Source organism: Vidua chalybeata, chromosome 4 (assembly GCF_026979565.1).
Source record: "Vidua chalybeata isolate OUT-0048 chromosome 4, bVidCha1 merged haplotype, whole genome shotgun sequence".
NCBI classification, from domain to species: Eukaryota; Metazoa; Chordata; class Aves; order Passeriformes; family Viduidae; genus Vidua; species Vidua chalybeata.
This window is the reverse complement of record NC_071533.1, coordinates 15,631,211-15,657,117: the sequence shown is the minus strand read 5'-3', so window position 1 is coordinate 15,657,117 and position 25,907 is coordinate 15,631,211. Positions and strand designations below refer to the sequence as shown.

At 39.5% G+C, this 25,907-nt stretch overlaps 1 protein-coding gene and 1 long non-coding RNA gene across 3 annotated transcripts in view; one reads left to right on the top strand and one right to left on the bottom strand.

Moving 5' to 3' along the window:
• The window catches only part of SYNPO2 (synaptopodin 2), a 74,025-nt gene that overhangs the window by 26,466 nt on the left and 21,652 nt on the right, over window positions 1–25,907 (top strand). For both annotated transcript variants that reach the window (XM_053940916.1, XM_053940917.1), the window contains exon 2: window positions 24,590–24,741. In XM_053940916.1, the coding sequence (XP_053796891.1) occupies window positions 24,590–24,741 (152 nt within the window). The remainder of the gene's footprint in view (window positions 1–24,589; window positions 24,742–25,907) is intronic.
• On the bottom strand, window positions 7,358–10,001 carry LOC128787050 (uncharacterized). The gene is made up of 3 exons (XR_008430547.1): window positions 9,842–10,001; window positions 8,847–8,986; window positions 7,358–7,596 (listed from the first exon to the last, which is right to left on the bottom strand). It is a non-coding gene; the product is annotated as an uncharacterized LOC128787050 (long non-coding RNA).

Below are 25,907 nucleotides of genomic sequence, written 5' to 3'. Positions count from 1 at the left end.
CCTATATGAGACTCTACAAATTAATGCTGGTGGTATTTGCTATACTGCTCCCAGAAAAAATCCTCTCAGCATCTAAAACACACGGATCTTGTTTTTTCCTTTTGCAAGAGAATCACAACTTGAGTTGTATCTTTAACCTGCTAAAGTGATTTCAAGTGTCAAACCTCTGTCTGTACTAAAGAATGGGACAGAATAGAAAGCACACAGCAGCCTCACAGAAGCCATTGGGAAAATGCTGTGTCCTAGTGACAACAACAATGGAAAATGTAGATTTCTGCAGCTAAAACCTGGAGCTAGACAGGTGCAGATGTGTTGTTTCCACTGCCATGAGTTTAGGTACCCATTCATAGCGTTTAGAAATGGAAATGTGGAAAAATAGTTATGCCAGTAAATTTTTTTGTGTAGACATAGTGCAAACTGAATAAATCAACTGCCTGGAGACCCTGTGCTCAGAGACCTGGCACTCATCTTCTCCTACCTTCTACAACACATGTAGACATGATTGTTTTCTTTTTTTTTTTTTTTTTTTTTTTTTTTTTTTTTTGTTTCTAGGAAACATAAGTTTAATAATTAAAAAAAAAAGATACCACATTGAATACACAAAGAGATGACAAGATATCTTGGGAATGAATGTCTCCACATAAAAAATAAACATTGAAAAAGAGGAGAACAGAGCTGAGTAAAGGAATTGTTAGCAGCAGGAGACCATAGTGTGTAGGTAAAAATACATAATGATAAAATGTAAGAGTTAATAACCTGAGTCTTGCACAGAGAAAAAAAAAGAGATAAAAAGCCTGAGCCTTGTTAAACTTTAGAAGTAGATGTAAAGCACTAAAAATTATTGCTCTCATACATGTATCACTTTCTACAGAGTTCAGGCAGTGCCTTTACATCAAAGAGAGCTGGAATGAAGCCTCTGGTGTCTGGCTGAGCCTGAGTTCCCTGTGGATTTACACAAGTGCTACAGCCCGGAGCTGGGCTGGCATGGTCTGGTTGCCAATCACCAGTTTATCTTTTAGGGTAGCAATGATGGAAACTCAAGGGCTGGGCTTGAGCAGAAGCTCAGCAGTCCCTTGCACACACGAGTTGAAAAGCAGTGCTGAGGATATAAATCCACACAATCCTTCCAGAGGATCTTGCACCACTGATATTTCCAATGCTGAGCAGCAGAAGGCAGAGTTACAGAGGAAAATACACACAGCAATGCAGCAATGCTAACTGCAGTTGGTTTAGCATAGAAAATTGTCAGGATTGATGCTAAAACAAAAGTTTGGAAAGAAGAGTTTATGATCTGCAAATGGAATGTGAAACTTCTGTACAAGAGGTGGATTCTGTTCCAGCTGTAGCCATTGCAAGCTCTCCCCCATACTGTACGTCTATTCATATCTGACTTGTCTGGAGAGAAAAAAAGATTAAAGGAAAAAAAAAAAACCCCAAACCACTAGTGAGCTAAAGAGGACTTCTGTACAAAATTACTTTAAAGTTTTCCAACTTGCTTCACTCTTTAACACGATTTATGGATTCCCCTGCTATTTAGCTTCAGTACATCACAAGGAACCAGGCTTCCAAACTAACTAGATCCCATTTTTTTTGTGACATATTTAGGCAACAGTTTCCTGAGGATCTTCTTTCCTTGTTCGATTTCCCTGGTCCACATACTACTGAGATGCACTCAATTGTCTTACTGAAAGAACACATTTCTTTTAACAGTTTTCACAATACTTTCATATTTTTGTGGAGAATATTAAGGATAGTAAACAGTAACTCCAATTCTCTCACAGCAGATTATGAGCAATTTAGATTGGAATTAGTATATATTTTTCTAGCCAGCTTTGGAAGAATCAGCACTGAGTCAGGTCCAATTACAAGCAGATTTGTTGGAAGCATTTTCCTTTCAGCAACAGCATTAGTCATCTGAAAATGTGTGTGAGTGTCCATGCCCCTATATTTTTCTATACTTCATAAAGGAACTCTCCCTGATAGCTTTAAGCTGCAAAAAGCAGGCAAATATGTCAATAAATATCTTTATCATCAGGGTAAATCAGCTATTTGAGACCAGGGAGATCCCAGTGTGTTCCCTGATAAGGGAATTATATAGGATGGGCAGCACTGCTAAGACCATCCACTGTAATTATAGACCATTAAAGTATGTGTTCAATATTTATATCTGCTTACCTTAAGAACACATCACGAAAGAAGGTATTTGAGGGCAAGATATGGTCTGAGGAAAAAAATAACTGACTTTGCTGTTAAATAAAAACAGCAACCTAACCTGTTTAAAACAGTCGATACAGGGTCACATAAAATGTGACAGCCACATTCTGTGGAACAAGGGATAACTGTAAAAATGATCTCTTAAGTCTGCTTTATTTTGAGAGTTCAGGATATGAGAAAATTCATATTAATAACATCCTTTGTTAAAAAAAAAAAAGATATGGACCATGAGGCACATGGGATTGCCATGACTCTAAGTTTATATTTTAGGATAATGCTCTCCAAAGACTCTTTGAACACTTCCTTGCTTGGCTTTTGTACAGTAAGTATGCTGTGAGATTTCAGGCTGACCTTTAGGTTTCGGAAATCCCTAAATCTGTGCTTGCAGAACAAGTCTGCACAATTCAGCTAAACAGAAGAAGGAAAAATAGTGAGGAATGGTTTGTTATGAGATAGACTAATTTATTTTAAACAAAGGAGAAACTGCTGATTCAATAAAATAGAGCTAGAGATGTGTTAAGTGGAAAGTAGGAGAAATGTTTGATCTGGCAAGTAAAATTTAAGTAAGGGGACATTTTTCTACAGCTGGTTGACAATGGTTGTCATTACACAGAGGATAAGTGGAAAGATATTGCTTTTGCCTTGCCTTTTCTTGGGCCTGCAATGCATACATTGCCTGAAGAACCAATGCTTTTTCCAGATGCATGTCAAATCCAGCATATTATCCTTTATGAGGGAATCGAATAAGCCATATCATTTACTTGTTGGGTGCAATCTACCTGTAGGGGAGCAGATAACATGCAAGGAAACTGTAGGATCACCACCATCATCATGGTTGCCAAGCTCCCTGCTGGAACTGCCCTTGCAACTCGTCTCTCTTAGGCTCTACTGTGAGATAGAAAGGGGTAGCACAAAGGTAATGTCCTTTGATCATCTCCTTATCTGCAGGGAGATGTGTACCAATGCCCTAATCAATATTCATATCATCTAATTTGCTTCTCAGGGGGAAAAAAAAAATCAAACCACAGCTAAAAATTGTTTCTTTAAGAATGAGCAATCCATACAGCACAGCATGCTTCCAGGTATTCGCTCTTTTTGTAATGTACCAAAAAGCAAGGAATAATTCAGGATAATCATCAAGCAGGAGGATTCTCTGATAAAAAACAGGGGTCTTCTGTAGGTGATCTCACTGAATGCAAAGCTACTATAATGCCCAGAGGCAGAGAAGAAATTGCTTAGAAAGGAAATAAAAAAGTAAAAACCAAACCACTGTCAGAATTGGACAGGAACCAGAACTTCCATTCCGCTGTTCTTTTTTAGGTGTATCTTCAAGTATAAGAAGTTTTATTTTTTATTAATCATGTTTGGAACTGCTGCAGTCTCTGTAAATGACAACTGACATAATTAAGCCAACTTCCTCCAAGCTAGTCATCAAAAAAATCCCTTGATTTCTGCTTTATTAAAGAGATTTTGAGAAAAAAATACTAATAACAAATATCCAGCTGGACTACAAGCACTGGACTACTGGTGCCTTATAAGAACGTATGTTGCACATTGCAAACTTTTGTTGATATAGACTATGCTTCTAAATACATAGATACTTTCCCTTAAGGAAAATCTGGAGAACAGATCTGGATGAAGCATAAATCTCTACATTAGTCCTAAATAACTGTAGGGAAAGATTTTATCATTTCATGGTCCACACATATCTGTGCATGCTTGAGGGGTGGTATATAACATTGCCATATTTATTGCTCAGAGCTGAAGCTATAGTTTATACATATCCAATGACTCTCTACAAGTTACTAGTCTTTGAGAAAATCTCCTGCCATTTTGTTACTTGATAATCTGAATAGGGAGCCAGCACAGCTGTTGTGACACAGTGCCCAGAGCAAGTGTAGATGCAGCAATTGATTGAGAGGATAGGCAGCAGTGCTAAATCAAACAGTTAATTTCCTTGCATTACTCATGCCAGGAATTGTTTGGGTTTCCTATGTCTCACTGCATACATACAGTAAAAAGAAGAGACTTCTAGAAGTTTTTTGTATGTGTGGCTGTTCTCTCATCAATGTTTCTGTCCTGAGCTGCTCTTTTTCAGTTGTAGGGCCTCTTCAATACAGATGACTCATAATGAAGTGTTCTCCAAATGCAAGGTGAACAAGCATCTGCAGGAGGTTAGGGTGACGTCAAAGCCATTCCAGATTCTCCATATTCGATATGAACTTCAGTCAGGAGAGAAATGAAGCACTTGTTAATTGAGTCATCCAGACACTTAACTCAGCCATACTTTGGGAGGTAGTTACACCCCCAATAGCAAAAGTGATCTGCAATCTGTTTTGCCAGATGAGTCCAGATGCCTGATAAAGGCACTGGGACTTATAGGAGTCTTACTTTCCATAGCCAGACCTTGTTAGAGTCACCAGCAAGTGGAGTAACATTTTCAAGATGATTGCAGAATCCTCTCTGCCACAGACTGTAGCTTCCTACACCGACCCCAGAAGAATGAGAGAGATCATATAATACACTCTCCTGTGGCTGCTGCCCTCTTGAGTGAAGTCAGGCTGGGCCTTATGGAATCTCAATTCTGTGCTAAGTTATTCCAGAAAGGAATGCATTTCTCTTCTCTTACGCTATTTCTTTTCAGACATAGAGGTAAAATGGCTCTATGTTTTCAAGTATTCATGTTGCAGGCACTCTTCCTATCAAAAATATGGCTGAGATGAACCAAGGCTGTTTGGGGCACCATTTAAGACATGTTTGCATGGGCCTTTTCAGTTCCGTGGCAACTGCACATTCAGTCAGGTCCTGTAGACCAGGCTCCTGGCTGGTTTTCCCCATTTCCAATAAGATTATTTAGGTGGTTGCTAGCATTGAGCAGAGATGTGTGGGGCTGCTTGAGCCTTGAGGGGTTGTTGCTCCACTGATTGGAGCTGAAACACCTCATATCTACCAACCCCACTGATGACCACTTGCAATGGGGCTTTCTCATAACCTCAGTCACCAAAAATTAGCATTTGTAGCCAGAGTAAAACTTCACTCAAAACTACTGAAACCAGCTCCTAGCCCAGAGGATTAAACCAGCATAGGCAATTCCTGACAGAAATTTGCTTAAACTCTCCTAAAATCCTCCAGTGAAGGAATTTCTGGGACTCCTAACTTAGCAAAATCCTTCACTGTCCTCAAAGATACTGTCCAAAAAAATACTGAATATATGCGCTTACATTTTTTTCACTGCAAAGTTGATTTCTTGCTGTTTTAAGCCTACAAACAAGAACCAAAAATTTTCCTGCCTTCTTTATAATAGTTGTCTGCTGTGAAGAGGTTAAGTCCTCCCTCCCATCTCTATACTTGTTTTTGTGGTTTTTTTTTTTTCCAAAAGAGAAAGACTGAATACAGTAAATTCCTCCCCAGCTTCCTCATAGGTCATGCTTTCTAACTCTTTGAGCATAGTTACTGATCTACTTTGGACCCTTTCCAAATTGCCCACATCTTTCTAGACTCAACAGGGTACTCACAGCACCAAGTAATGATGAATAATTACCTCCCATGTTCTGCAGATTGAGCTAGCCTATTAAAATAGCCCAGGATCACATTTCCCTCCTTTCCTAAGGAAAGAATCCAACAGACAACATAGATCCTACCACCTACCTCCTGCCCCAGGCTTCCCTTATTCAGCTTTAGAGTCACACTAAACACCCTCCAGAACCTCTGCGGCTGAACTGATGTCCACAGGACACTTCTTCACTTATAAATTCCATTTTCCAAGTGAAACAGTTTGTATTACTCTAATGAATTATAAAAATCCACTTTTTATCTTGCCAGATCATTTTGAATGTGGCTCTTTTACAATGCCAACAATCATACCTTGTGGGCTCTCATTAGTCAATTATATGTGTATACATTAGTCAATTATATGTGTATATGTGCTTCAGTGAGGGACTAATGAAAAGGAGTAATAAAAGAGCATCCTTTACATAAGTCTATAACACTGCTTGGATGTAGAATGTTATTTAAAAAAAACCCAAAACCCAAACAACATTTTCCAAAGGATCGAACCCTGTGAAGTCAGACAATAATGATAAATGCCTTCAAAGGCTTATAAGGCAACTCCTTCCCTGGTGTCTCAGAGTACAACATTAGTAGTTTTCCAATCAAAGATAGAATCTTCTGGCAATAAAGTGTGGTGTAAGGAAATAACAGAAACTCACAGGAGATCTGCCATTAATGATAACAGCCAATTTTCAATCCTGTGGGGAGACTTCCCTGCATAGAGAGACTTGGTGAAAAGCCTCATGTTCTCACATCAAACATGTGAGAAGACAGAGAAGCTCAAGAAATGCTCTATCACAATGGTCTTAGTGAGGATAAAAAAAAAAAAGATAAAATGTCCCTTTCTCAGCTAGATCAAACTTATGATTCTTACTGTTAATCTGAAGAGATTGTAAAAATAGATTAAGAAATGTGAAAATGGTACTGAAGTGTTTGCAATACTTTGAATGTGCAATATGAATATGAAATGATGTCTTTTAATAAAGCTGCTCAAATATTTCATATCAAATCACTCCTCTTTGCAAAACTGAGTTTTAAAGTCATTAGCTTTGGGGAGCAAAGAGCTTTAATGAGGGAAAGTCCTAAGCTTTCGGGGTTTTTTATTGATTGTGTTTTGGTGGTTTGTGGTTTTTTAAACATCCTTAGCCTATCTGAACAGATCTTAGTGTTCATATTTCACTTCTGTCAAAAAATATTCAGACAGGGAAAATTACAAAAAAGCCACCCACTACTGTAGCTGCAGCTAATATTGTTTGTGGTTGTAGTACTCCTTTCCCTGAGTCCTAATTTTGACTTTATCTCCTTTTCTTTTTCCCATGTCCTTCTTTCTCTGCTCCATTTTACCGTATATCAAGACAACAACATATGCAGCTTAGCAAACAGTGCTCTGCATTTTGTAAGTTACACTAACTTACAAAACCATCTTAGTTTATTGAATTGTGCCTGTATTAGGTCTAGTAAGTAAAAAAAAAACAAAAAACAAAACAAACAAACTAAAAAAACCCCAAAAAAACCCAACAAACAAAAACATCAAACAAAACAGAAATTAACAAAACCAAAACAAAAAAAAAACCCAAAACAAACCAACAACACATCACGGTAACTATGCATTTGATTTATTGTAAATTACTCTGGGTATGCCTTACAGTGGCTATTTCTGATAGGGAATGGTTAGGAAGTGGGATTGTACGAAAAGGGAATGAGAATTCTTCTAGGAGCAGACCTTTTCATTTTCCTTACGCGGGGATTTACTGCCCTCTGGAGTTTGAGACAAGCACAGAGCAGCCGGGAACCACGTTAACTTCAGTTGTAACACCAGGTGACTTGGGAAACCTTTAATCAGAAAATAGCAGTCTCACCTGACAAGCACAATTAAACTTTGCACTGGTGGCAAAGCTTTCCACTAAAATAAGACCCAATTATCGCGAAGGTCCTTGTTATTAACTCATCAAAGTAAAGCTACATTATATTGCATTGTACAAAGAGCACAGCATGTGTGTGTGCATATTAGCAACAGAAGCAAAAAAAAAAAAATCTGTAATTATCAAAACAGACCAAATTCCACTATGCTACTTTTAATAAATAATCTAGCTTTTTCAATGAGAAATTTGGGCCCTCTGGTGGTGATCAACATTCATATGAATCCAGAACTTTCTAAAGCTAGAGACAGCAGTTAAATTCATCAAAGTATGGTTTTAATAGGGTCAGTTATGGTTTTATATGCACGCTTTATGATAATTCCATAAATTTTTTATAATATTTTTCTGTATCACAAGAAAGCAAGGATAGTGGGGTAAAAGGCAAAAAATATCCCATTCTACATTTGTCTGGTGTTCTTTACATGTGATGTTTAAATATTCAGTTCTAATGACAAGCATTTACGGTCATGTACAATCAGACAATTAGCATTTCCCCTCAATCTCATTTCTTTTACCCAGTTTGTTTACTTCTTTCTTGGGTGCTCAGAACAAATATCACAGCAAATATGTTTCAAAACAGCTACACAGAATGGCTCCAGGAGTAGTAAGATGTTTACAAATATTTTGGAAATTGGTGGCTTCTCAAATAAATCTTTATCCTTAATTAAATTCAGGCTCATACTAACACAAGCACAGTGCAGCTGGTTTTTGTAACATTGTGCATTTTGTGCTGCTGAGTTAACCTTCAGCTAATAAGAGGAGGCCTGAGGAAATAATTGTACAATCATGACTTAGACTGATGGTGTTTGTTTACAACACAATGGTGTTGCTTAATCCTATTTGTCTCCTACAGCAGCATGTCAGTAAGAAAATGCTTCTTCTTTTGTGTTAAAGAAGTGCTTGTGCTTACTACATCATTTAGATACTTTTTAATATGCAGAATACATTACTGTCTCATATGACTGGAGATTACTGAGCCCAGAAAACAGAAGTGCGCTTTTCTAGATGGGCATGAGAGACAGACATTGGAACAAAGCTTAAGAAAAAATTGCAGATTGAGTTTATACTGGCTCCAAAATCGTCAAGTTAATATTTTTAAAAGTTTGCAACTGAAATATAACTATAAACCAATTTAAATGATAAAATATGTATCCTTGTACTAACCATTTCAGATGATCAATCGATGATTATTAAAATTTCAGGCGTGATGTTGTGTCTCCCTGGTTTTCAGGACTTTCAAGCTTTTTCTTTGACATATCCAGCCAATGTAGTAGGAAAAGCTCAGGTGATGCAGGATTATATACCTTGCTGTAATCAAACACAAAAAAGATCTTGTCTCAGTTAGTACTTATTTTTCTCAGGTCCAAAAGGACCTTATAGTCCATTATTATCATATTGGAATATGCATTTGTATATTAACATATTTGTATTTACATTTTACAAATGGAAACTCTATGTAATACATTTATGTCATTTTGGAAAAGGTAGTGTTAATCAAATGGAAGCTTTTAGTTATTTAGGAATTATCAGTTCTGATCTCCCTATGGACAGTAGCTAACAAAACCAAACCAAATTCAAGTGAAGAACAGTATCTTACAAGTGAAGCATGAAAATTTCAGTGGAAACCACACTGAAGAAATTGAGACTACATTAAGACAAATGACTGACCAGATGTACAACATTTTAAGAAATGGCTTATCAATATCAGAAAATCTCTACGTCTATTATTAGAAGTGAGAAGGAAAAGGTTCATTGCCATCTGAATGCACAGCAAGCAAAAGTCAGAATTAATTTCCAAACCTTCAGCCAGTTGCTTGTTCGGGAAACAGTGTGGGGATTTGTTTAATCCCAGAAGGAAACTGTCCAGGAACTGTGGAAAGACAGCCCGGGATTCCTGCCCGGAGACAGCTGCCAAGGGGATCGAGTGAGGAATGCGGCTTTTACGAGAGGGTTCCCCGGCTCGGCGGGCACACGGGGGGAAGGAGGAGGGGACGGCCATGGAGACATTTCTGGGGGGCCTCCTTAGGGGAGGGACAGAGGCACCTCAGAGGGAAGAGACACTTCCGACTTCTGTACGGGTGAGGGGCTGCTTTGTGTGGACCCCCTCCTAGACAACGCCTAACTCCTTTAGCAGAACGGTATAGCAGAGTTATGGCCACGTGCCTCAGGTTTTTCAGGAATGACGCCTCGCAATTCCTGCAATTCCCTGACGACGGGTTGGCCCTCAGCGCTGGCCGTCAGGGGGCAGTGCGAGACCACGAAAGGCGCGGGAAGCGGGGCTCGCTCCGCCCCGCCCCTCCCCTCAGTTCGGTCCCTCAGGTGCAGCCCCCAAACTGCGGCGCAACAAGGCCCAACTGAGCCGGCCAGCTGATCCTATACTAGCACCGGTGTCAGTAATTAAAGCTGATTTCACCAATAACTCTGCAAAGGTACCTGTGGGCCCCGAGATACTTGAACTGCTTCTCATACTGTTAATAACAAGCCAGGATCAGTATGTGGTGTGTTTCTAAATGCTCATAATTTTATTTCTCCAGAATAATAATAAAAAAAAAAAAGTCAAAGTAGACCTGTAATTTCTCCTGCTATTCCTGGCTCAGTGCACTGAATGGATGAAAGAATGTCCCTCGTTCAAGCTGTTCAGCCATTACTGCCTATGCTCCAGCTTTGCCACCAATTAGTCTGCCCTGTATTACTTTGCACAACCCGAGACCACTGTCTTTCCTTATGTTACAGGAATGCACACATTATTTCCAGCTCCTGTTTTTTCATTCACCCCTTATTCAGTATAGCTGTTCCCCATTTAATTCACCTGAAGCCAAAGAGGTTATGTCACAGCTAGCCAGACAATATAAAAACAGAAGTAGAAACCCTGGGCAGGTTAAGACCAGCATAATTTCAGTCCCATCCCTAATTCAGAATTCATCACAGGAGCTGTGTTGGACTACAGAAGAAGTGGACCCAGTGTCCTTAATTTAGTTCTGTTACCTCATTTATTCCTTACTCAAGCAAAACCAAATTGGCTCCAGCTGCTTTGCTAACATTGGCAACAGCTGCTAAAACCAGTGTCACCTGGGCTGCCTCTGAAAGTTCAGCCAGACCAGAAGCCCAACAGTTCCTCTCCAAACTGCAGGAGAAATCATAGTGAGAACATTAACTGAGAACACAAGTTCATCCAATTCTGTACAGATCTTTTTCCTCTCTATTAATACAAACCCAGATATTAAGGGTTACAGAGTTAGGTATTTCCTGGATGATTCTATGTGACTTAAAAACAGACTTCAGAAGCAGGCTCCCCAGCAGAGGTAGAACTTCAGATACTCTTCCATTTTCCTGCCATTAGCTGTGATTGCTATTCTGAGCCCACCTGACCTGATGGCTTTGCTGCAGCACCCATTCAGTTTAGGTGCACCTTGTACTCAAGATAACCAATAAATATATAACCTGTAAAGGCTGAATCCGTAACATCAAGCTTTACTTAGTTTCCCCATGAATAAAACAATGATTATTTATGGGGTTTTCCCTTATGTTGTCACATGTTAGCATAGTAAGTTGTCTTTTGGCATCAAACTCTGCTTGGAAGCTATCTCTTCCCTCTTGCATCATGACTTCAGATCAAGAGCCATGTCTGACATTTCTAATGGCTAAAGCACTTGTTTCAAGAAGTTGAGAGAAATCAAAATACTGAAAAACAAATATTGAGTCTTCAGCTTTCATCTCAGTTCCTTCTCACACACAAAAGACAACCAGATGAGGGTATCTTTGTGTTTCTCACTTTTATACAGAATTTTTCTTCCCAACTGAGTAACAAACACTGTCATCTATAATAAAAAAGTAATGGTCTTCCCAGCACAGCCTTATATAGTTTTTTGAGTAGAATCTCTCTCTAAAAATAGAAATCTCTTTGACATTGAAGCTCCAGGCAGCAAGGAAACTGTTGCATTTAAAGCTGAAGCTTTTGGAAAGCTCGCTCCGTATTTCCTTTACGAGTGTTCCACACATGTTCAAAATGCATGACCTGTCCTGTCATGAACTTTGAGCAAACAAGATTTTTGCAGCCGGTGCTGTTGCAGCAATACCTTCTTAGAAACAAGCAATAAAAAAAGATGCAGCACTGGCAAAAGGTGCTGGATTTACAGCTCTGCAAAAATAACACTCTTTCTTTCCCCCCCAAGACACAGCTGCCAACTTTTCCCAGACTGCCTGACTGGGCACAATATCCTGAGTTAAGCCCAACACTTGCACTGAGGACAACAGGACAGACAAAAACAAACAAACAGAAATCTCACACATCAGGGTAGCAGTTTTTTCCCATTCTCAGGCAGACATTCCTCTTGGGACTATACAGAAAGGAAGGGCAGGAGGAATACAAATCCTCTTCATCCAGCCTTTGAAGATGTTGACAACTTGCTCTTATTAAAGTCAGGGACTAAACAAGCCAACTCTGCCAGCATGCTGGAATTGGAGACTGTAAGAACAGGAGGTCTAATTCCTGGGAGCAATAAGTCCAGGAGCATTAAACAGAGCTCAGCACCTCTGTGTTAGACTGGCCTCAGACACAAATGTGCAAGGACAACAGCCACAGTTGGACATGGGAGCCAGAAGTCTGGCTCAGCTTCCACATTTACTGTTGGAGTAAAACAGCATTTTCTTAGTGGAGTGGTCTGACTACTACTATTCATTTGCCATGCCAAAATAACTCTTCTTCTGCCACTGTAATATTTCCCTGGAAGCATATATAGCATGAATTTGAAATTGCTGATACTTCCAAATTATTAAATGTGAGTGAGTACTGATCTTAAAATCTGAAGAGGAGATGGGGATATAATTCTAGCCTACCCTAGGAGAGATTAATTTATTATTCAGCCTTCAGTTCCAGGGCAAGTCTCATGCTCTACTTGTAAGATACTTTGTTTTTGGTCTGGTTGGTCCCACACCTGACTTACACAGGATTTTATTTAGGAGCTGAAAGACAGATCATGAATACTAATCTCTATGTCAATTTCATGAAACCTGCATGATTGTCACGTGTTCAAGAGCTGCCTTCACAAGAAAGGATTAAGGGGGTGACAAAGTGATGTTTTGAATAGAAATATTTATTCCTGTTTATAATTATCTTTGGTTAAAGTCACTTCAGATTAAGTCACTGAAAAAGAAAGATGAATTCTTGTGACAGTTTGCATCAATCTGTCTATGGCCATTTTAGAGCTTGATAAAACTGATAAAATTATAACTAGTCAAATTCTGGAAATATTCTTTAAAAGTTGAGACTCAGATAAGGAAATCTTCATGGCAGATTATAGGCTTTAATTTTTTTGTTAAAAGCACAAGTTAAAAATCTTGCCCATTGTTGTTGCCCAGGCAAGTGAGAAAACCCACAGAGGGAATACTTTTTTCTCTTAATTCCCTGGAGGTTTTCAAAACATCTCTCAGGAATCTTCAGCCTCCATTTTCCCCATCATTAGGGCTTCCAGCACAAGCACAGAATCCTTATCTCCTCTTCTGGGAGGAGAAATAGATCACTGACCTTCCCAGGTTTCTGGCCTCTACCAGGCTAGGTTATCCTTGGTGTACATCCACTCTTGGAACCACGATTGCTCCTTTCCTGACCAGCTTTATTTGAGTCACCAGGGAGATGTGAGGCTGATGAACATCCAGATTTCCTAATGAGTCACAAAACAGGAGCTGTCCAGGACAGCAGCCAGACAACACCAGAAGGCCTTCACATGAACCTACGTGTTGGCACTCACAGAATATTCACCAGCTTTGGCAGAGCTTTTCCTCCTAAACACCGAGGTGGGTTGGCCTGAGACTGCCTCAGTTTTAAAAGGTTGTTTCAAAACATTACACCATAAGCATGAGGAATGCTAAGGGAATTAATTGATTCTGCATGCTTTCTTTGACTGTTTGTTTAAATTGTGAGTCTTGGGAGACTTGTCTGAAACTCTACCTCATGGCTAAAGCTACTTGTCAATATAAATTTGTACACTACCTGTCTCAGATATGAAGAACTGAGTAATTAGAGAAATGTCAAGGAAGAGTGAAAATTCAGTGAAACAGGCAGTTTTGAAAATTGTCAGTAAGAACTTTCCTGGGAAGTAGGGAAGCTTGAATCTAGATGACTTATTTTGAGGAGTGGAAGGAATAGATACAGTTCAAGAGAGAGCAACATGGTGGAGTTTCATGTGAAGCCCTGGTAAATAAATCTAGCAGCTTTCCCAGAGAACCATTTTTCTTTAGACTAATTCTAATTAATTTAATTTAATTAATCTAATTAATTTAGTTGAACAGTCCAGGTAAAGATGACCACAAGCACTGGAAGTTGGAACATAGCCCCTGTATGGAGCTCTCAGCTAAGTTTAGGCCACTGTTTGATTCATACTTCTCAAATGACTTGGAAGACTGTGCTTTCCTGTGAAGATTATTTGGCATTGAACACTTTGCTTGTGCATAACACAATAACTATTTAATGTATATTATCTAGATACTGCCTTTACCAGATGCTCATGTTATTTAGTTTCTTTGAACAATGTCTCTCATTTGTGCTAGTACAGCCACCAAAGCCCCCCTACCCCGTAATCTGAGATCTGGCCCAGTTGTGCTGAGCTTTGTACACACAGAAAGCTCCCACAATAAACATAGGGCCACTGCTTTCTCCACTGGGAGTGAGGCAAAGCTTCCAGTTACCTCTGCATGGTGTTGACTGAATTGCTGCCTCAGCAGTGAGGCAAGTAGCAAGAAATACATCGCTGGGCACACATTTCAGGATAACCTTGACATCACTGACAGTGATAGCTACAGCCCTTGCTGAAACAGAAACCTGTAAGATGGCATTTGTTCCTTCTTGCTGCCTTTGCTATTCCTTTCGGGAGGATGATCATATGGCATGCTCATGTATTTGCAAGCTCATGACATAATGTTAAGGGATTGTAATAAACAATACCATTTTGGGGAATAGACTGGGGAGACTGAACATTTTAACTGTCACTGGAACAGTTTTGCTTTAAGGATTAAATATGTTGTCTCAAATCCAGATTTGTAATGAGAACCCTCCTGTCTTTCCTTCTCGGCCTGTTCCCATCCCCCTTGCATCAAGAGAATTTGGGCAGGTGACCAGTGGAGTGAAAATGAGACAGGGGAGCCACACAGAACAGAGTAATTGATACAGGATATGAAGCTAGGAATGAGTGTATTTGACGAAGTGCACACCAGTAAACTGAGTGGCTCATTTGCCTGCCAGCAAGATGGATTTATAGGCTGTGTGTCACTAAGAAGCCAGTTATCCCCCCTACTGCTACCTCCCCAAAAAACCCTCAAGCCCCTTGTGTCTGCCCGCAAAACGTTGCTTAATCTGAAAGACAAGTCACAAGTCAAAGCATCAAATTACACAAACATGCTTTGGACTAAACTGGGGAAAGTACAAAGACCTCCAGCAAACTAATTTCTTTTTCTTTTTTTTTAAGAAACTAAAGGGTTCAGTTACCTCTCACATACCTTTGCTGCTTTCTCCCAGCAGCCCCAAGTCTAGGCTAGAAATGTTCTCTTTGTAACGGTGTGCAAATATTATATACCCTCATTCTCTTAGCAGCAGGTAAGTACATCAACAGGTAAGTACTTTCAGGTAGCAGGTTTTGCTTTTTACCTTTCATTTACCTGTGATTTGACTGCAATTTTGGTATAAGAAAGATGTCCCTTTTCCTTCTGGAAACTCCCAGTGTATGGCCTTGGGACAGTACAAATACTGCAAGCATATTGCAGTTCCTCTGCTCCTCAGTGACAAGAGCTCAGCCCCAGTTTAGGCAGTGGATAGATTTATCACAAGAACTGTCTATTGTAGCACGTGTTGCCTCCAACTGTTCAGTAGCAGATAATAAAGATATTTTAGATCTCTATTTATTCTCCCTTGACCTTATCATTGTAGAAATTCTAGTCTCCAGAACATAAGGTACACTGCTATTTAAGACTTTTTATTCTACTTTTATACCAAAGCACTCAGTAAAGGTGCTTTAATTTTCTCAATCCCAAAGAAACATTGACAATGCAATTATCTCTCTGTATGGGGAGCAGTGGGAAGGAAGAAATGAAAACATAGCTACAGTGTTCATGGAGAGATCAAAGTTGCTTAGGACCTAGAAATAAGGCAGGAAGCATACAGCCAGTTACTGCTTAAGCAGTGCAAGAAGAAAAGGGGAATGGAAATAGAGCAGACAATGCACATCTGCCATACTATCTACACATCTAGCAAAGCAACGGCATCATTCCTCTCCTTGTCACATGTTCCGCCGTAGCAAAAGTTCACTGTAAAAAGGTGAAAGCAGCACAACATTTTGGTTTTGACACATCAACTACAAGTATGCCATGGTACACTCCAAGAAGGGCTATGCACTGGATCTGCTGTACAAAATGGAAAGCAGACTTTTAAGTGCTGTACACCCAAGCTCACTGTTGGGAAATCTGCTGCGTCGCCAGCATACCACATCAATATTTCAGAGGTCATTATCTCATCTCTTCTTCAGCTGCTAACTTTGGATTCCTGCCAGAAAAAGGCAACCACCAGTAAGATGATACACCAGTACATTAGGCAAGGCTTTTGGGAATTTGAGCAGGCTTTTCTTTTCACTGAGATCAGTATGCTCTCTGGGTCCAAATGGCACAAGTGCTCTGTCAATATATAAATGGCCAAACAGGTTCTGTAACCCTCCCACGACAGAATGTGCAAGAAGTTCTGCCAAACTGAGTCTGTCAAATAGACACTGTGAAGAGCTGAACCTTTATGTAAGTACTTCTGACACTGTGGGAAGGAGGAGACAACAGTCACCAAACTGATCCAGCATCAAGTAGTATGATTTCACATGTACAGTGCAGCAGAAGAAATGGAGACAGAGTTAATCAAAAAGTAAACCAATCACTACCTGGTATCATATCTCCTCTGCAAGAATGTCCCATGAACTTTTACATGAGCAAACCACGATTAAAGGTCTGCTTTACCAGTGAGTTGCCAAGTAAAGCCAGAACCTTTGCAATAGGATCCATGGATTTTAAAGTTAAAAAGTACCTTTGTTTTATGTGGCTTGGCATCCTAGATCTCCTGTGTTGCCATAAACTACTATAATACTATACCAGCATTCAGTTTTTCCCATGATGATCTTAACATAATCAATGGCAGCACTCCTGTGCATTCAAAGACTACTATCCTACCTCCCCTTCAGGAAAAGGCTTTTTGAACATTTAGTAATAAAACTATGTCTGGACATATTAACTATTTTCTCCTTTAATGTCTTTAATGTTATTTTGTCCCATAACCCATTTAGAAAGATAATTACCTTTACAGACAGACATGAAAGTAGGTATTTCTAGGAGGTTTCCTTTAAGACCAGAAGGAGAAAAGGATGGGCTGAACTGCCCAATTCCCAATATCATTATCCTGCTATCGGGAAGAATTTGGTGAGAGAAAATATTCTGTGCTTACCGTACAAACCAAAGATACTTCATTATTCAAAGCTTCCTCTCAGGAAAACTGTTTGGGAGATAACTTAGAAGCATCTTTGTTTAACCCAGTTAATTAACAGGCATTTGCATTGTCTCACCAGTCTTACTGTGTAAATCCTGCATATAATCCCCAAAGGAGGGGACACAGAGACTTCAAGGTAAAATATAGAAAAGTAGTTTATACTCATACTGTCTCTAATCATATTATCTATATTTATAGTAGCTAAAGTCACAGCACTTGAGCTTTAGCTCTGGGGCAAGGCTTCTCATTGCATTCCCATACATTCAGAAGAGCTAGAGAGCAGCTGTATCTCAAAATCCCAGGCAACTGGCCCTGTCTGAAGCTTTTACTTTGTGGCTTTTACCCTGACTGATTCTGAAAAAAAGTAGCTTATCTGGTAGAGCAGTTCAGTCTGGAGAGGATGAGAACTGGAATCAGCTTGATGCAAAGTCACCTCCAGGCACCACAGATGCAAATAGCTCGAGCCACATCAGCAGCAGACTCATGCTCAAGTACAGGCATGGCTAATGAAAGCAGACTAAAATTTGGTATGCCAGCTCTAAAGAGGCCCTTTATAAGAGTAAAATGCATTCAGCCATCGTGGAGTCTGTATACAGAATACATACACCCAGGTAAATCATTCCACTCCAACTCCATCAGTGACACTGTTACCTCAATAGCATTTAACCCATTTTGCTCAAAATGCAGTCCATAAGCTTGAGCTCTGTCCTACAAAAATGCCTTCAGTTTAGACCAGAACCTGGTATTTCCAATGAATTTATGTGGATGCAAAGCAAGAGTTCTAGGCAAGAATATTTCCTAATTATATGACTTTTAAAACCTCTCAAGGAACTCCTCTGCTACCATTACTCAGTTAAATCTACAAGTGGCTCCAATTCCCTCCCTGAAGATCTGATGACTCTTTCCTGTCTGCACATGGCTATCTGTCTACTGACATCTATTTTCTCTTTATAGACATAGTAAAACAGAAAATTAAAAACAAAAAGGTCTTCCAGTTTTCCTCATTTATGGACACTTTTTTCCTTAAGACTCATTATTTATACAGCCCACATTATAACTTGTGATGGCAGTGCTTGGGGATGGATAAGAAAGTGTTAAGGTGGAAATACATTTGGATGTTCTCATTGTAAACCTGACTTAAAGCCCCTCCTGAAACCATGGAGAAAACAAGGGGATGTGAGCTTGTCCCTTCATCATCCCCTCTGATTTGGCAATAGCCCTGTTTACCAGCCTGGAGTCTCTGAGCTATTTAAAGGATCTATGGAGATCCCTAAAAAACCCAAGCACATTAGGAGGTAGGCTTAACTTACTGTACATTCCTTCATATCTAACCTCCAAAAAGCTCAGTAACTGAAGGCTACTTTTCTGTCTAAAGGACTCCTGCATGCATAACCATTGCCAAACAAGGCCCTAGAGCTTTATTTATAAACTGTGGCTGAATTAACTTGATTTGTAATTTCATTTTCAATTCCCTAACTTCATACAAGTCAAACTACTAATACACTAACATTTGTTAATCTGAGTGCTTCTGCTTCTTTCTCATAGCAAAGCATTGCTCATTTTATTAGAGTGACAGATAACTCTCAAATATTTTAAAATACATTTACCAGCCACTGCCCTTGCTGTAGGGTTTATAACAGAAGAGATGAAGTGCCTTTTTTGGTGGGTTTTGGGATTTTTTTTTTTAATACTATGTATTAAATACTGACCTTTGATCCCTCATCCTGAACTTCATGACTAATACTTAGCTAATCAATTAATGAGAAAAAATAACTTCTGGAAAGTATGACTTAATGTCTGATAAAATTAAACTAAGTACTGAATATGTTACTTTATTTATGCTGGCCTCAAAACATATTTAAGAAAAACTTGTTAGCCAGATAACTTTATTGCAGCAATTAACAAGGCAAGCCTTTAACTGTTGTAATACTAATTTGTACTTAGTTAAGTGGCAAAGCTGAGTTCCACTATACTTTGTGTACTTTCATGTGTAGTACTATCTGTCACTTTGTCAGCAAGCAGAATACAACTTTCTCTAATGACTAAGATTTTTGATCACTTCTTCACTTCTCCTGTCTTTTCAATCACTTTGAATCACCATCTTTTTTATGGCCAGGACTAGGCGTATTCAAGTCAGTTGACTTCATTGTTATTTCTGACATATAACCCATTTAACTTGGATTCTTAATTATATTTGCTCTCAAAGTTAAGATATCTGACTGCATATTTAAAAAAATACATTTAGAAACATCAGAACTGTATTCAGGGTGTCAAAGTTAAAGTTGCTTCTTTTAGAGAAAATATGACTTGTGAAAGGAGTGCATCAAACACTTACTGCTTTAATATTAGTACGAACATCCAAAGAAGCAGCAGTGTCTCTCCAGCCCCACCTTCTTGCATACTGACACCTATTTTCTCTGCTTCTTTACCATTTCATATCTCTGGCAATACAACAGAACAATTAAAAAACCTCAACACAAGGCATATTTAAACAATGCCACTCTATTAATTCATAGTTAGTTAGTTAGTTCTACAGAGTAAGGGTACTAATCCCAAGATTTAGTTTAATGATTACTTTAAAAAGTTTATTTAATAGAAATTTATTAAACACATTCCTGCATTACTGATAACAACAGGACATCAACGGGCACAGTTTGCTACTGTAGTAAAAATTACTGCTTTAAAAGCTGGCAAGTTGTTGGGTCTGAGAAGGTAGCATTAATCTGAGGAATCATTCAGTAAGGGCATAACAGTAGTCAAAGGACATGTCCTTTGCTATTGCTCTTTAATCACCAGTTTAAAAGAAAACAAAAAAATCACTGCTGGTAAAGTTTGCAGTTGACATAACTAAAAGAGTAAACAATAATGAGGATGGACAACTGATCTACAGAAGTCCCTTGCCTGATAAGCCTTGCTATTTTGGGCAACATAATTCATCACAGCAGAACACAAGGCCAGCCACCAAAGACCCAAGCCTACCATTGAGGACACACGTGTGAATAACATTCCAGGAACCAGCTTCAAACCTTGAGGGGCAACAGCAGCTCAAATGAGGCTTCAGGAATCAGACAGGATATCCAACTGAATAGGCTCTTCCAGAGGTAACCCCTTCAATGAAAGAAACTACTCTCTCTGTATGAGCAAGGTGCCTGAAATGGCAGGGAAGGATATTTTATTGCCACTGGCAGTGGCAATATTTCCTCTTCTGCTGTTTAAAAGCGGCTGGCAGACTGAAAAAGGATGAGTAAACAGTTCTGAAAATAACTCATAGTTTTGGAAAGCTTGCTTTAAATTCAGAATTTTGCAGTGCAAATATATGTATATTTTAAACCTACATAAGTCTTACTTTATTAGATACATTTTTAGGCTAAATGGACTGTGCTTATGGTCATATTGCTCATTTCCTCAGGCTGGTTCCTCAGTAAGGCTATACCTGATGCACAGCACTTAGACACATGTCCCAGACAAAAGTTGACACTCCTGGCTCCAGAATGAACTAAACTCCAGGACAAAATTAAGATACACATAATCCTTAACAAAAATCACTGGTGAAGATGATGAAAAATGATGAAAAATCCTAATAATTCTTCATTGTGCCATTAGAGAACCTGGACTGCAGAGTGTCCTCAAGTCTATTTGCCTCACTTTAAACTACAACTCACTGACCTTGTTACCGGGTTCAACATACCTCAGCCCTGATCTGCTTATTACAGGGCTCAAACATGCACCCAAAATCATCAGCTGGTCAGCTGAGCCACAGTTGCTGTCTGTGCATCCACTTGCAGCCACAGCAAGTGACAGGTGCATCTACTCCAGATTTTTAGCTTCACTGGGATAACATTTTTGAAGCAAATTTCTCAGTTATTCCTGATTTACCATACTTTGTTTCATAGCATGGAATGGTTCTGGGTTGTAACTGGAGAGCTTTCAGATTGAATCACAAGATTTCTGGTTATGTGGAAAGAGTATCCAGTTGGCAGAAGGAGACTTGATCTAGTTTAAATTAAAAGCACTACAGTGTACACAGGATGAGGGCTAGGCCCTCCCATTTGCTTTCTCTAAAAATACCTTTTCCCCACACTCACATGAGCACAGCCACTGTGTATCCGTCCATTCTTTACAGGTTAAGAAACTGACTGGAACTGCCATATGCTGTGAGCATCCATGGCTACTCCAGCCCCAGCAGCATCCCACAGCCACCACCAAAGTTCCTGTCCTACACTTTCCCCATGTACCTGTGTCTTTGGGAGGTGATCTCTCACCAGGCCAGCACAGCACCCAGAGCTTGCTCACTCACAGTTTCCACCCGAAGTCTTCACAGACCCTCCTGAGCAGCCTCTGGGCAGCCCCCAGTCCCTGCTGCCTCTGAACTGGTGCCAGGGATTCCTGGATTCCCTGGGGTGCTCAGATAATAGTGAACACCCAGGCTAAGTTCTTCACATAGCATGGAACAGTTTTCTACTAAGTTTAATATTTCTGTGGATGTGAGGAATTGCTCAGCACTTGATATTTTAATCATCAAAGGGCACTCCTGATAGCAGGAAGTTCTGGATACAGGAAAAATCTGGGAATAAAAAGAAATGACACAATTCAGGTACATTGAACAATAAAGTGTCCTGACTGAAGGGGAGCAGGAAAGCAATAGAGATAGCACCAGCTGAAAATGGGGTGCAGCTCTTCAAGGTACCCACTAGCAGCTGCTATCTTGACAGGTTCAGCACTAACAGCACCAGCCCAGTTTTGCTGTGTTATACTAGTATTGCAGGCATTGCAAAACAGAGAAAATATTTCCAAACTTATTTTTCTTGTGGTGAGATCCCATTCAAAAAATTGATTGGAAAACTCACATTTTTTTCCTCAGGAAAACTTCAAGTGCATAGGAGAAACAAGTACCTGAAAAAGCCAGGGCTGCACTATGAGGCAAGAGCAATCACTGGTTTTGTAACTATCTCTCCTGCTTTACAACCAAATATGCCTTGCTTTAAGTTCCCAGGAACTGGATAAAGGTTTCTTACTGTCCTCTGTGTGACCAAGTTGCATTTCTGCTAACAAAAGCAGCTTTTGTTTCCCAGTGGGCTCCTCAAAGTCTTTCTGCCAAAACTTTGAGAGAATACTGTCCACCCAACACATATTTTACCAGGGAGATCTTTCTTTCCACAAATCTTCTTGGAATTTTGTTGTTGTTGTTCTGGGTGGGTCTTTCTTCTTTCTTCTTTATTTATTTATATTATTTTTCCCAGAAATCTGAAAAGTTTTGATTTACATTAGTAAATTATTTATTCATTTTTGTGGGTGTCCAGTGAAAACAAATAAACAAAGCCAGAAACAATTACAGCTTGCCTGGCAAAGCAGTCTACATATTGTTGAGTAAGTGGGTGTTATGCTGAGGCTGAAATAACACAAATGATGATGGGATATTCTATCCTAAAAGCAAACTGCTATAATTTACCACACAATCTTCCCTTGCCTATTTTCTTCTGGGCATTCTCTCTTCCCTTTTATTAACCCAACAGAAACACCAAAAAAAAAGGTTAATACTGCGGCGATTTTATATAGACATTGTTCAAATTTGGGAGGATATTTTTGCTTGCAGTTTCATATATCTTGGAATTGTGATCTCACAATAATTCATAAGGCAGAAAAAATGGACTGAGAGAACCTTTTACAAATTTTGAAAGGAAAATCAATCTCCTTGTCTGTTTTTTTTTTCTTTTTTATGATACCAAGAAGTCCCTCAAACACTAAATAAAGAGAAACAAGTTTTCTTCTCACAATCTAGGTATCACATTATACTATTTCAGAGTTCACAGGTTTCTATAATGGATGTTTATAGATTTTCTGAAAAAGGCTCACTCAAAATTCTTCATAGCATCTACATTAAATATTTACATTCAGGCCAAGATATCTTGTAAAATTTTAATAGCATACCCTTCTATTTAAAAAAACACAACACAAATGCTAGCTCTTATATGAAGCAAAACCTTCTCAACACTGTCTAAAGTGTCATTTCTTCCCAAGGCACAAGGATGTTTATGCTCTTGTCCAAGGGGAGATAAACACAGCAGCATACCACTCCATATATGTAAATGTTAACTCTGCAAGGTAGAAACTGGCTTCTGTATGTACCAGGCTTCTGTTCCTTCACTGCTCCAAGAGCCATAATGTGACATATGGGAATGTGTAAATTGAAACAGCAGAGATAGATGTGGTGGCCCTGTCACAGAAAAATGTGTGGTCTTACTGTTGTGCCCCACATCATCCTGACTCCAAGGAACTTCCTTTCTGAAATGTATCTTAGGTACCAGCCCAGTGGCTTAATAGAAAATCTAATTCAATTCCCTGAGTCTGCGGGGCAGTTCCACCCTCAGGTCCAGAGTATATCAGAAGTAGCTTTCCTACAGTGAGTAGGGACTGAGTCTGCTACTGTGAGTGTGGTAGAAATGCTACTTCTCTAAAAATTTTCAAGAAAACACTCTGAGAATTAACAAGGGAAACACACTGAATGAACAACTGGATGTCATATAAGACCAAAGTACTCACACCAACAAGTAGAAGATTGAGATCAAAGAACTCAAGTCCAGCCCTTTTTTGTGTATATGTCATTCTAAAATAGACTTGTGCAAGAATCCTGGTTAATATAACACACTCTTTGCCAAATATGTACTTCAAAAATAGCCATCAACTGTAGGCATACCGTGAGTGGTGTTAGAGCTGTCTGGGTTTTGTTATGCAAAGACTGTGATAAGTTAAAACACGCTGCCAGTGGAAAAAGGAGTGAAAGTGAAAAACTGAGCTGCACAGGATTCTTGAATGAGAACTTAACAGGGAAATTTAGACCATAACAGGCATGCTTTAATAAATCAGGGCTCTTACTCACATGGATTTAGGATCTCCAGGCATGCAGATGTCTATCGTTTGGAGACTAAAACTACAGTTGGGCATCTAAGGAAAAGGTGACCAACATGTAGATATTGATACTCTGCCCAGAGAGGCCTGAATTTACAGACTGTTCTTTTACAATCTCAGCGCAGATTTCAGCTCTTAGTAGTCTTCGTTTTCAGAGAAACTAATGGGGCATTTTTTGCAGTTCTGCTAAACTGTGATCAATTGATTGTTGTCTGTCCCAAACTTCCATGTCTCCCAGTTTTGAAAGAATTAATCCAGCCTCTTTGACACCTAGCTCACAAGCTCAGTAAGCAGAAGGTTTTGTATTATTACTGGCCAGAATAGTATTAACCTCAACTGAGACAAGTTATTAATTTGTGCTACCATAAATTTGTTTATGATCAATATCATTAATCCTTTTGCACAGACAAAAAGCATGCTGAGGACATGGTTGCTGCTTTTTTCAAATGAACACTAATTGTGCAATTTGGAATTTTTCTTTGACTCACTGTAGGTTCGCAGCAAAAGCAAAGCAGCCAAGGCTGGACTGTGTGAGGGGGATGAGGTGGTGTCTATCAATGGCAAGCCTTGTGGAGACCTAACCTATGCTGAAGTCATTGTTCTGATGGAAAGCCTGACTGACGTCCTGCAGATGCTTGTCAAGAGGTACAGGAATGCTCAGGATTCTTTGGTGCAATTCAGTGAATCAGCTGGAAAATGCTGGCTTTGAACACAGACTTATACTGAGAGGTTTTGCAGACTTATACTGAGAGGTTCTGATAGTCCTGTTGTTAATGTCTGTAACTCTGCTTGGATGGAAAAGGAAGACAGAATTTGAGCTGAAGGAATTAATCTATATAATTTTGTGCCAGCAGCAGTCAGGCACAGAATTAATAGTACAGTCTCCAAATGTAAGTATTAATACTTGCAAGGTGTCTACTACCATATATGCATACTGCAGAGTCCTGAGTTCAGTTATTCCCTGCACCCCTTTGAAGCAGTGAAGTGTTGTTATTCCCCACAGATAGAGACGTGAGGCTTACATAAAACAAAGGCTGTATAGATGGAGAAACTGTGCTACACAGATAGGTCTTGATGATGACATGGCAAGTGGTCTTCTTAGGTGGCAAAATGTCTTAGTGGTCAGGAGGGGGAGAGGGTCTGGAAGTCATGAATTCTATTTCTGTAGCTGTTATCACCTCACTAGATGAGATGGGGGAAGTCACAGCTCTCTGGGTCTCAGTTTCTGCCTTTATAAAATAGTGAGAGGGAATTTCAGTTTTTGAAAATGCTTCAAGTTTCTTAAAGCAGAGAAGCTTCATACAAACTTACAAGCAGGCCAGCATTACTGCTGACTGAACATCAGTCTATTCCAATGCCTGCTCTGTAATTGCCATCAGTATAATAAAGGCAACCTGAGTTCAGAGCCACCTACAGGAAAGCACATTCTCCCCAGACAGTGAATTCAGACAGGATGAACTCTGAGTTGCCTTCAGTGAAGGTAAGAAGAGGAAGAAAAGTCTTGAAACTCCCACACTCCTTGTAAAGACTTAAAGCTCCCCCCAGAGCTACTGCAGCTCCCTCTCACAGGCAGGACCAGGAAAGGATCAGAATTCATCATGACAGCTACCAGAGCAGTGTCCTCAGAAAGGCAGAAAACAAGCACTCATCTCTGGCTACACAGCATGTGGAATTCCTCATGGTTCCTGCAACCTGCACAAAGGAGCTTTTCTCAAGTGCTTAGCAGTTCAAAGTTACACTCTGCCATCAAAACTAGATGCTCTCAAGGAGTGCTCATTTTATTTATAACAGACATTTTGCATGGCCTGTGT